Genomic DNA, 13,679 nt, shown 5'->3' on the forward strand with positions numbered 1-13,679 from the left:
TTCCTTACATTTAGACCGCATAGCATTTATGAATCTAGGCACACACATCTATACTATTACCTAAAATACTCATGAAAGCTTAGGTCTTATATATTATGATCTTCCCAGCGAAGAATACAAATGAAACATTTGCATCACAAATTTCAAAGAAACAGTTAAACTAATTGGCCAAAAAACGTTTTTGAATTTGAATATATTTAATTGTACTTATTGCTTGACCCTTAGTACCATAACAATAAGAGTTATTTTCCAGTATAAGTTCCTGGAAATATGACACAGAAGAAGATCTCACATTTCTTGTCGTAATATTATAATAATGAGGGGTGCGGTTGGAAATAGTCACAGACTATAGATGCAGCATCTTGAATAACGCACATTTTCATTAGAAACCCTCTAGTCAATGGAGCATGATTATGTTCTACCAAACATAAAATACATCTTATTTATAAGATATGAAGGTGATAATTAAAATGAATTAAATATTTTATTTACAAGTAATTGTAATGCATAAAATAATGAAAAGTTTACAAAATTAATAAACATTCAACAAATATTTTATATAAGCGCAATTTCTTATATAATTTACTAAATTTCTACATTAGCAATGATTAATGCATTTTTTTAACCTTCCTCCATTTCTTTGTCGCAAGTTTAAACGCATGAAGTACGAACACCTAATCTTGCATCACACTCAGCACGTGTGTAACGCCGGCGGCTGTCCGGTGACATAATTAATGTTATACATAATACTTATCAAATTATCTAGAACTAGATCCGCCTCGAAATAAAGCTTTATATAATAAGCTTTCAATTTTAATTATTACCCATTATGAGCATAAATAGCACAGATAAAAAAATGTGACACTAACGTATTCTTTTAAAGGCATACAATGGAGCAGAAAGTTTCTGAAATGCTATTGACATCATACTTCGTGTTACTCAATGATGCAATTGAGCAAAACTATTTTCTAATTTAGGTCAGTACATAGAATATTTAAAAAAAAAACAGTAAAAAATAAACACGTTTAAATTTCCACGTTTTTCTTTCATTAAAAAAAGATATTGATGAATAAACTAAATTACACAGATAAAAAAAACGTCGAATAAACAAGTCTACACGAATTATAATCAAAAACGATAAATATGGAGCAGTTTATAGCGAAATGTAGGTTTAAATCGACGAAAAAAATGTAATAATATATTGCAAAATACCTAATTAATTGCCAAAAACTAGGCGATTAGGCAAACTATTCACGTAGCAACTTGAATTTGGAAATATCAATAAAGGCAATGAACTAATATTTCTGTAAGCTAATAGACGTGCCAGGGTCCACTCAGGGCTGACACAGATACAGTCAAACTCATATTACATCTGAACACATGAATGCAACTTATCAAGTTACTTGCACTGCAAATGTGCCATTTATTAGGGCGTTTTCAATTGGCGTACTGAATAAAGTCGTGTCTACAATATTAAAATACTACAGATAAAATTATTCTAAATCTTACATTCGTTAATTGACCTCCTTTGTACAAAATAAGGTTGAAGGACTTACTTATATAACATAATTATCAAATTATATTTCTTAACATTTTACCTGTTTTATTAATAGTAATATTAAAGAGATATATTTTAGTTTGTTTTGTTAAAACCGGATTCACGAAATTACTTAATTGATAATAGAAGTATATATGTATATATAGTTATGAGTTATGAATATAGTTTATAATTACAGGTTTATATATAATTATGTTCTTATGATCGAAATTGCATTCAATGGGGACATGCTGCTAGCGTTCTTGTTACCATTCCACGCGGTCATAATTTTTGCAGTAGCTATTTTCAATTTTAATTTTTATATATTTAATGCTTTAATGTATAAATAAATTTTACATAATATATTATTATTAAAAAACAAGCAAAAATCTTATTATGTATTGATATTAAGATTTTTTTATTATGTTAAGTTCTCAAATATTATATATATAAAATAGTGTACAATACAGCCAACCTTAAAAATGCCGTATAATTTCTAACCTCGTTTCCATCGTTTGCTGAGAACGCTAATAAAACACGTGTTTATCTATGAGATATGGCAAAAAGTTCAAACGTATTAGGAATGTATGGGCAAAGCTGGAGACATAGACACGTTGAACGGTAGATAGATTGATGAAAGCGAAGTACAAGTCAATTCGCAATAGACAGTCAATTCTACTAATCTGTAACGATTACGATACGTTCCCGATTCAATTCCAATCCAACTTTGACTATTACATTTTTATTCGAATCTTCTTCTTTATCGAACGGATATCGTTACGTCAAAACCAAGCTGAATTGTAAACTCTTATGTCAATAGTCGATAATTAAAATAATAGAATAGAAAAACGGACGACGGAATAGGAAACGGCAACGATTACGATTCATTTTGATTGCGATACAGTGACAAATTGTTAGTAGAATTGTAACCCCAGTATGCCTTTCATGATATGACCTAGAATTTAGTTTTTTTTTTTATATTCTAAATCGTTCTTGTATAATAGAGGTAAATTATGTTTGTAAAAGTGACTGATACGAAAGATATGTACTCATACATCTCGAGTATAGTTACAGAGATTTTTGTAACAATGATAACTCTAGACTCTGTGACTTTATAATCTCTCATAGTGTCCCTTCCATTTTATCATTCTAAAGCCAAGGAGTCAGAGAGCCATCAGAGGAGTACCATGAGTGACTCAAACACAAACGACCATTGTCGGGTCGCTCCATTATCTACTTGGACGGTAAGACGTCTGTTTTAGCCGAGATGACGTATGTATTTATATTATTTCTCTAACTGTACTGTTTCGTGTTTTTTAATTACTTTACCTACCGACCGACAACCGAAGCATTAATTTATTTAGGTATTTATTTTTATTATAAATAAATGTTATCGAAAAAAATTAAACTTTATAGAAAATAGATTATCTCACCAAAATTTATATGTAAGACTTTTTTTACATGAAACATTTATTGTCGTGCCTTTGGGCACTGATAAGACCTACTCGTATATCGTGAAACGGCTTGATATAAAAATGAACTATTTCTCTCAACATATAATCATTAATAATAACTATATACGTACATACATAATACGTATATTATAATATCAAGTTGTCGTAACAAATTATAAAATCCAACAATTTCATTTGTACGTGATTACGACTGACTGCAACACATCGGAAATATGCAGCAGGAAGTAAGTGCTTGTTACTTCATAATGAAATTAATCTCCCGTGAGTAATGTAATGGTTGGGCCACACGTGCTGAGCAAAGCGAAGCGACTGCTTGAAAAAAAAACCAACTCCAATCCAACAAAGCATAGCATATACATAATATGTAACAAATTGCATATACATATCTTTGTTGGATGCCTACCTAAATAAAATGTTGAGATATTTAAAAATGAGAATCTTCGTTAAGTTATGCTTTATTATACAATTATATTTTTTAGTTATATTTTCTTTTCTTGCAAGATTCTGACGTCTGCAAATATGATAAATGTAACAGCAACGAAACCAAGTCCTCTCAAGGCTCGATCTATCCTCAGGGATGATGGTGATTTCGCCCCCTGAGAAGCTTTTGATTTTTTTTTTTTTTTTCGCAGTGGAAACCTTCAGAAAGGTACCTGGGTCCTATGGAGGTGAAACCGGGTTATGTGGGATTCTTACCCACTAAAACCACTGCGATGGCCGTCCTCAGCACGGATCGGAGAGGCTGCGGGATCGTGTTGATATAACGCATCCGCGGCCTCTCCCGTCTTTTGCTCCACTCGTGGCTCGGCGGAGCTCTCATCAGGGGGCGAATTTCACCCCCCCGCACTCCTCGCTACGTACGTACGGCAGCGCTAGGCCATCACGGCTGCCGTTCTCCACAGGGCCGTCTGAAATAGGACACCTCACGCATCCACGGCCCCATGGTTACGCCCTATCTTTTAAGCCCCGGGCGTCTGGGCTATGGGAGGGCCGAGACGACGCCGTCGTCGTCTCCGCCGAGCAGAATCGGCCCTTTCCCGTTCCCGCTCAGCCGTCTCCTTTTGAACCATGACGGTTTCACAGAAGGAGGCTACGGCTCTCCACGCCGATTCCCTGCGAAGCATCGTCGACACAATTGCTCGCAGGGACAGGTCTTGTCAGACTTCACGGACCAGGATCTCCCTCTCCGCACTCCACGCGGGGCACACTTCCAACGTATGCTGAGCGGTGTCCCGGTCCGCGCCATAGTGGTGACACATCACCGTCGATTCGCGTCCTATCTTACACAGGTATTCTCCAAAACAACCGTGACCGATCATTACCTGCGTAGCCCCCTGAGAAGCTAGACTAACCTGTTTGGTTAGTCTAGCACTCGAATCACTACACCAACGATCTTGAATATAGCTTTTGATTCTTTAGGAATCGCGAACGCTTTCACTTCGCTTTGTTGTCCAAACTATGCGCTATCTCTTTGAGTGCGGTGATCTGATATTTAATAAACATGAAAATAATAACGAACAAAATTGTACATGATATTTGATAACGGTGAATTCCTTATACTTGTATTTAAATTTCAATAATGTGTACTTTCTAAATCTGGTTTCCTATTTTAGAAATTTCAATACATACTCGTATTTTCCTGTTAAATATTACTTTATCCACTCTTGACTTTTCACTAACGCCGTATCTTTAGAATCTGTTGAGCAGACGGTTTGGAGCTTATTCCATCCAGCTGCGCCAATGCGGGTTAGTGGATGTACATGTGGCAGAATTTCATCCGACACATGAAAGCTTACTCACGATGATTTTCCGTCACCGCAAAGAAATTATACATACAACTTTTAACTCATAGGCAATTGACTTACAGTGAAACAAAATCTTAATTATTTTTATTTATTAACAGCTTTACGGCTCTCCCATAAGAACAAACTCAAATCTCGCCGCAGAAAACGGTGAAAACGGAACGGTGAACGGTGAAATATCAGAAAGTGATATGCGACATTGGCCATTACAATTATGACATTTCAAGTATACACGCATCAGAATAGTATATCAACATACATCGCTTGTCAACATTTCACGTATGTGTAATGAAGTGAGTTACAGAATAACACTGCTTAACTCTAAACAATATGAACTTACTTAGATATCTAGACAAGACAACCAAGTTCAAGTTAACAGAACTGACAAGCAGCATCGTGTGTAATATTACAATATCAATTATAGTTTTAAAACACGTTGATATCTCATTTTGATCTCTCAAGAAACAAGTGTCTCATTCCTGTTATGTTTTTACGAAAATAACGAAAATATTCATGTACATAGTTCTCGGCCTCTTTCTTTCAGCCTTATATAATTCTGTTCAAGATCACTACAAAATATTAGTCGGCTATTCAAGCAGCCTTAATTTAGGGCAGTCACGATATATTCGATAACCTGACATCAATGACATGTACATGTATTGACACTGTTACTGATTGAAGACTGGTTAAAATAATATATAATTAAAAAGTATAAATAAATCTAATTAGCTATGAATATACTAGGCTTAATATTTGATTATAATATGGTTGCATATATACAAATTTTATGTCATTACATAAAAGAAATATATATACATATAATATAGGTCAAACCCGTTTGTTGTTGTGTTTTGGTTTTAAAGGTTAATAAGCCAATGTTACTTAATATGTACAAATTTTACTATTGGTCCAAGGGACGCAACATCTTAATTCCCAAATTTGACGGTGCATTGACTAAAATAGAAGTTGTAAATCTTATTCCTCCGCGATCCTCCACTGCGGGTTGTTTGATAAGCATTTGTCGAAATTTCATCCAACATTCTCACGGATGAATTATAAACACAGATTAAGCAGATGAAAATTTTGTGATGCTTGGCCGATTTAAACCTGTAATCTACGGTTATAATACACGTGTTCCAACCTCTGGACCATCACCAAAAGGACATATGATGTAAACCCATAATGTCAAATTCAAATTAATTTTAAATGGCGACTTAAATATGAGCCGAAATCGCACATGAACCATTTATCCTTTATATCTATCGATCTTTATTCTATTGTATGTAAAGCAGGCTGTATACATAATGTACTGTCATTGGCTAGTAAAAAAAACATTCGTATTAGTAGTCATAAAAATATGATTCGTCATTTTTGAAAAGAGATTTCAAAAGGATGTCGAAATGTATAAAGTAAATAATACTTATTATATCTATCACTTGTTCTATTTTTAAATCTGCCGGATTTTTACCTAAAAACCGTCTCTTAATGATTTCCGTTACGATACATAAGATCTAATTCGAAGTCTAGGAAAGAATTCGAATTTCAAAAATTTAAATACTTACTGACCAGTGTGAAACACTAAATGCTCTAGTTTTTGAATTACACTCACGCCGTACTCCCGCCCTCACTACATAGAAGGGGTGTCTCTATATAAAGTGAGAGTCACCTACACGCAACATACAATACGTTGTGCTCCCCGCGTGTGTGGTGTACTTTGTTAATTATTTTTAATAGGTTCAATATAAGTGTGCAATGTTGCGTAAGTGTATAACGTTAGCGATTTTAGGGTGTGCAGTCGCAGCGCCTCAGTATCAAATCCACCAACAGGTTGGTAAAACCATTCTTTTCTTTTAATTATATTTTTGGATATACAAATATTTAGCATTCATTCAAAATATTTTTATGTGTATATCGATTTTCAATCATTACTTTTTCTCTCGTAACTTGTTATGAATCATAAGTTTTATTATTTGCTATAAGTACAAATCGACGGTATTTTTTATTATAAGATATTTTTTGTTTTCATTCATAATATAAAAATAAAGTATTATCATGAACCAATTCCATACTTTCATGATTTAAGATAAAATAAAAAAAAAATCTTTACTAAAGTTTTACTATAGTTTTTAAAACCGCTATATTTGCTTTTATTTATGAATTCTATAAAATTAATAAAAACAAAAAATATAAAAATAACGTTCAACAAAAAAGTACCGAACGTTACGCGATTACTTTTATTATAAATACTTACTTAACTGTTCAGTATACAATTATGAGCACATAATGCATTATATATCTATCTATTTTACACGTCAATAATATATTGATAATCATATGTACTAGATATTTTGTCATTATATAATTTAAGTTACGATTGTTAATATTTATATTGTTACAAAAAGCAACAATATAACAAATAAAAATATATTTATTTATAAATTTTAACTGACCATTCATCTGTGATTTAACACAATTTAGAAAAGACAAATAAATCAAATAATAACTTAAAGTATAAAATTAGATTAAGCTTTATCCATACCAAAAATATATTTATTTATAAATTTTAACTGACCATTCATCTGTGATTTAACACAATTTAGAAAAGACAAATAAATCAAATAATAACTTAAAGTATAAAATTAGATTAAGCTTTATCCATACCACAACTTACGTGGACTCTCCGATTGATTTCAACAACGCAAGCCTTTAAATGCAAGCACGACACGTAACATGAAAATCGCATGTGCATGCATGAAATATTAAAAAATCAACCACAAATTCATGTAATTTTGCATAACGTGTGTAACATTTAAAAAGCGAGTCAAATCGCTACGTAACCAGTCGCATTGTTACAGTTGTGTAACGAACGACCCAGAATCGTCCGGTTATCCGTATCGAGATAATCGGTTTATTTCGGATTATTACCATCAGTATGTATTATTCGGGTCGAATCGAACATATTCGACATTTTGTACTTGCAGCATGTGGAAGTATTATGTTCATAAAATATTTATATTGATGATAAAATGTCTAAAACAATTAAATTAACATACCTATCATACATACTATATATTTATACATCACGGATTTCAGCTTAGCCAAAAGGTTGACTGATAGAGAATGCCTTTAGGCATTAAGTCCGCCTTTTGTAATGTGGTGGTCAAAAAAGTTTTTAAATAAAGTAAAATAAAATACCTTTGTAATTTAATTGTCGGAAAAGATTGAATACTAAGTTTCTTGCCGGTTCTTCTCCTTAGAATCTACATTCACAATTGGTGATGGCTCCAAGTTTATTCTAATCTTTTACAAAAGTAATTCGAAATTGAAAAATGTTTGTATGAAGTATATTTTGATTTGGTTTTTTTTTAAATTTTATAAAGTTCAACTTTTAGTATTAAAGAAAATAATAAGAATCTAAGGTCTCTGATTTTAATCAGTAACTTATTTACTTTATTTTTATTCCAAAAACTATGTAACTGGTCTTATTCATATTTTATTATATATTCATCTCAAAGTGTACATGTAAATTTTTACTATTATATGGGATTCGATTCACGCTCTCCATATTTCGCCTGATCTATAGTGTTGCAAATGTGTTTATTACTAATTAAATAATAATAAAATCATCAGCAGGATGAGGGCATTCCTCCACATCTATTGAGGCAATACATCGGTGGACAACAACAAGCCCAGCACATACCTCGTCCCGCTCAGCAGCCTGCACCAGCTCCTGCTCGACTTGTAAGCTACATAACATAAACCACTACTCAATATATTAATAAACTAACGTTCAGTTACTGAAACTGATCAAAATTAGATTAACAATTATAACCTTAATCTCAATGTTCATTGGTTGATGGCATCCAATGACGTCATAGGCGATCAATGAACGTTCAGTATTTAGTCAAATTAGTAAACTGCCTTTGTTAAGTAAGTGTTAATTTCTGAAACTGTCAATTATTATTACGAGGAAAATTCAAAACCGAATTTAAACAAATAATTTATTACAAAAGTACAGTTATAGATGTAGGTAATTTTTATAAGCAGTTATGTATATGTAGAATTTGATATATTCATATAATAATATAAAGTTTAAGTTCAATATAAACTGGTAAGCTTAGTTACAGGCAAATACGAAGTTAGCTTTAAATATTGTTATTATAACCAGATCCCCTCTTGTGGTTTTGTTGTATGTCCTTATAATAACACAGGCGCTCTCTGTTTCGTATCTCTCCTCATCCGGTGAGACAGCAATCCGTCACAGCCGGATAGATCAGACTCTGGATTGTGCTTTATGAAAAGGAAACGGAGGAATGATAACACTGCCAACTTCCTAACTCTGGTCGGACACTAAGATTTTTTTTTGCTCGACCCCCTGGCTTTGATCCAAGATCACACAATCTGAAACCTTATAAACCACAATAAATAGCAGACAGTCGTTTTTTTTTTATAATAAATTAACTCTTAGATAACTCACATAGACAATGTTTGGTCCATATTAATAAATGTTTCATTCTCAGCCATACAACGTACAAGCTGAGGAACAGTACCAACAAAGGCCTCAATATCAACCCCAGCCTCAACCTCAGCCACAACAGCAGTACAGGCCTCAACAGCAACGCGAACCTGAAGACTTTGACGTGAGTATCAAAATAAATTAAAGTACATTTACAACCGTAATAGCCCATAATACGTGAATCTTAAGCAAAAGTTGCGGGTTCAATTTTAAAACCTAGGCAAGTATTTCATAATTTATGCTAGGCAAAATTTATCATCATGATCTGCCTGTGTAAGATAAAATTCTGCCACATGTTTATCCGCCAGCCCACAGTATAATAGCCTCCTCTTTCAAAGAAGGCTTTGCCCAGAGAAGTATATGTGTATGCTACGAATTTATATTGATTGTTTTTTATGTAACTATAACCAATTTACTAAAATTATTGAAGGAAGTAACCTAACTATTGATTATTATAATTAATACATTCTCAAGTCATATTTAATTTAAAAAAAATGCAAACGTTACATAAACTTAAAACTTCGAGCAGTTATATGTAAAAACAAAAATCGTTTTACTTCATTTTTTTTCGATTAAAGGGTAATTTAATATTTTGTAGATCTGTAGCAAAATATTTTTTTTTATAAAGTCATTAAACAAACAATGGAGAATTAAATAGGTAACTGATTAAATAATGTACATAAATACATATATATATATATATATATATATATATATATATATATATATATATATATAAATACTTAATATACCAACGTCTTAGTAAATAATACATTATTTATTTAAAAACAAATAAAAACTTAAGCATTACTACCATTCTATATTAAAAACTATAATTATAAATTATAATTGCATTATTTTAAATATACATTTTTTTCTGGCGTGTATCTACGCTATTTGAGCGCAAAATATTCTGTCAATGATAAATATACATTACTAATAATAAAAAAAAAAATTAAATAATAATAAAATAGATACATAAATATTTTTTAAATTTAACGTAATATGTTGTGTAATGGCCATTATCCATAATTAACTATGGCAGAGTATTAATATTAATTAGAAAATAAGGAAACAATATTGAATAATAACGAAAACGTGTATTGAGTTATGATTTGGTACGGGGCGTGGGTGTTTTAATAGATTTTATTAATCCTTGCTTTCTTTTGAATATAAATTGAAACTTAAATATTACTCGATATATAAAATATTTTATTCCATTATAAAATAATTAGCTTCATTTATTTCGGTGGTTCTTTTTAGGTCTGGAATATTTTTATACTTATTAATTGTTATAATTATTATTTGATTTCGATAATAGTTATGTGTATGTCTTAGTTGTAGGCCATAGTAATAGTTATATAATAGTAATAATAAAGTCAATGCTTTATAATCTGCATCGTTGTATTATTAAGCAATATAATTTACTTAAATAACTTATAATAAGGCTTAATTAAACTAATAACAGAATAACTACATTCTGAGTTTATAACCATTTATAAAATGGTAGTAATGTCATTGACCTTTTGAAGATCGACAACCTGTGTCTTTTGTCTTTGTTAGATCGTTTCTTAGTAAACAAAATGATATGTTAATTTTTACTTCCTTGAATTTTTTATATACATATTTTAACATCTTTGCACCGTTTTAGTTTTGCTCAACAATAAATATTCTCTATTTTAAATGTTTTTAAATATTGATAAATTGTTTTTTTTTTTTTTTAAATATTTAAATTTTATTATTTTTTAAATTACGAACAAGGTTTAGACAAGATTTGATAAGGTTGCAAACAACTATTACATGATTTAATAAAAACACGTAACTATATTAGGGAAGTGAAAAGCAGGATCATTATAACTAGACATAACTTGGATTACTCAAATATATTTTTATATCCGTTGAATTTTATTCGTTTATATAGTCATGCTTAAGTAAATTAAGCTACTTTCACAACACTGATTAGAAGTTTCCGTATAATGTATAAGATACTAGTACGTGCGGATCGGCTATCGTAGAGTTTGTCGTGTTTGACTTTCACTGGAAACAGGATAGTCTCGTTCGTGTAATGTTTGATAGAGCAATTGAACCACTTCAGCTAACCTAACCTAGTAACAGTCAGTTATGCTACAGTTAATATGACTGTTTTAAAAACAGTACCTACTATTACAAATAATGTAAACAAAGAATCTTCAAGATCATAGAATCATTAGTAAAGTTAATCTTTACTAATCAAAGCTTTAATGTATTTTCTCTTATGTTTTAAAGTTATTGTTATTTTAAATTATTTATTAAGACTATAATCACAGGTAGATTGTACATAATTATTATGTACTAGCTACGTCCTACAGAGAGATATACGTTGATAAATAATCAAAATTGCGACAAAATTTAAGTTAAACGTTATTTTTTATTAGTAAATTCAATGGATTTTATAAAATATTTTAATAATTATTGACATTTTAAAATTGAAGCTAATAAAAATAGAAATCGAATTCTTGAATATTTTGGGTCTTATAAGGTTTTACATATCGGTTTTTTTTTCAGTGGTTTCATAGAAACCATCCATGTATATAAGATAATAATTGGCTATATAAAATTATACATAAGAATAGAAGTAAATCATTAATTAGAGGAATCATTTTTCATATAATTGGGTCTTGAAGTAAAAAAAAAAAATTGTCAGGTCGAAATAAAAATATCCTTTTTTTTAAATAAATATTCATGAACACATCAGTAATAGTCATATTAAAAGTATATCAAGTAAATTGAGAGTAAAAGTATGGAGTAAATGTGAATGTCCTATTGCTGGGCAAAGACCTCGCTTATTGAGAAGGTTTGAAGGTCATTCCAAAACACTACACTAGTGTGAGTTAGTAAAATACGTGAGGCAGTTTCATCCATCACATGCCGTAGACATACTAATGAGCGATGAAAATCATTAAACTCTTCTTTGGTAATCCAGAATTTACTTATTATTTAAGTAATTCCCTTAATTAATTGTGATTGTTGTTGACAGCCCTGTCCACGAATAAAATACAATTTAAACAGCGTAAAACAATAAATTGAGAACAGTATTCCAAATTCGATTTTTAAAATTTGATTTTTCTTTCCAGTCTCATCCTTCTTACCAGTTCGGTTTTGACGTAAACGACGATCAATACACCAACTACCAGAACCGCCAGGAACAGAGAGAAGGTGACGTTATCAAGGGCTCATACTCGGTTGTTGATAGCGATGGCTTCATCAGAACCGTCACTTACACCGCTGATCCTAAAGAGGGTTTCAAGGCTGAGGTAAGACAAAAATCATTTATTTAAAAAGAACACTAACATTATTAAATGCTTATATCAAAATAAATAATTGTACTAACTGCGAACTCTTCCAGCCAAACTTATAAAGTCGGAACAAGTTTAGAATTGAAATCAAATTTAAAAGCAATATAAATAGCACTCAGATGCATTCTAATCTATTATATATGAAATACTTATAATATCATACATCCTTTATGTAAATTTGATATGTTACAATAACTATGACATTATATTTTAGGTTTCCCGAAAGCCCACCGACATCGTGGTAAAAATTCCAACTCCCAAACCACAGACACTTCAGGCTCAGGCGCCACAGCAAATCGCTCACCAGCCGCAAATTGCTCACCAACAACAACAACAAAGACAACAACAATCCCCTCAACAGCAATACTACCGTTACGAATAATAAATTAAAAAATAAATCAACTAATACCACACAACGATCAATAGGACACGCATTATGTGCTCGTAAAGAGGTCCACATGTGTGGAGTCAGTGTTATTGTCTATGATTTTTATCTACGATTTTTAGAAGCAACAAAAAAATCGGCAGTATTAACTATTCCTATTTTGAATGAGATAAATTTTATTTCAAATTTCAACGTCAAATCGAACAAGTTCCTCAGCTTTATAAGTTTAACATAGATACAGGCCAAAAAAAGAGAAAAAAAAAGTTTTATACATTGTTATTTTAAAACAGTTGATTGACTATTTCATATCGTAGATATTTTTCAATTGTTGAAAAACTTTTTATTGTTAAGCTTAAAGTAGTATTTTTAGTATAGAAATGTAATTGCGAACTATTAGCATAGGATTTATGAATTCTAAGTCCCACTGAGAAATAAAAAAGTGAAATAAATTTATATAATTTAACTATATTTCGTTTTTTTTAATGAATACATTTACCCAATACATTCAATGACAAAATGTTTCCCAGGTATAACAAGACGTAATTTATACGGAGTACTTTTTAAAGTTATAAATCTCGTTTGTTCGCTTAATAAGGCCAGTGAACCTTTGGAATTTACAAAGGCAAATA

At 31.1% G+C, this 13,679-nt stretch overlaps 1 protein-coding gene across 1 annotated transcript; it reads left to right on the top strand.

Moving 5' to 3' along the window:
- Nucleotides 1-6,518: 6,518 nt before the first annotated feature.
- LOC126768569 (cuticle protein 19.8) lies at nucleotides 6,519-13,295 on the top strand. The gene is made up of 5 exons (XM_050486758.1): nucleotides 6,519-6,641; nucleotides 8,445-8,555; nucleotides 9,335-9,454; nucleotides 12,444-12,623; nucleotides 12,880-13,295. The coding sequence occupies exons 1-5, from the start codon at nucleotides 6,567-6,569 to the stop codon at nucleotides 13,045-13,047; spliced, it is 654 nt and encodes a 217-aa protein (XP_050342715.1). The 5' UTR covers nucleotides 6,519-6,566; the 3' UTR covers nucleotides 13,048-13,295.
- Nucleotides 13,296-13,679: the final 384 nt, after the last annotated feature.

The sequence above is a fragment of the Nymphalis io genome, chromosome 5 (genome assembly GCF_905147045.1).
Source record: "Nymphalis io chromosome 5, ilAglIoxx1.1, whole genome shotgun sequence".
Taxonomy (NCBI): domain Eukaryota; kingdom Metazoa; phylum Arthropoda; class Insecta; order Lepidoptera; family Nymphalidae; genus Nymphalis; species Nymphalis io.

Excerpts from the sequence above, each read along its gene's own strand:
- LOC126768569 (XM_050486758.1), top strand. The coding sequence starts at position 6,567 with ATGTTGCGTAAGTGTATAACGTTAGCGATTTTAGGGTGTGCAGTCGCA. Across the intron at positions 9,455-12,443 it reads GCGAACCTGAAGACTTTGAC|TCTCATCCTTCTTACCAGTT; the intron begins GTGAGTATCAAA and ends TTTTCTTTCCAG. Across the intron at positions 12,624-12,879 it reads AAGAGGGTTTCAAGGCTGAG|GTTTCCCGAAAGCCCACCGA; the intron begins GTAAGACAAAAA and ends ATTATATTTTAG.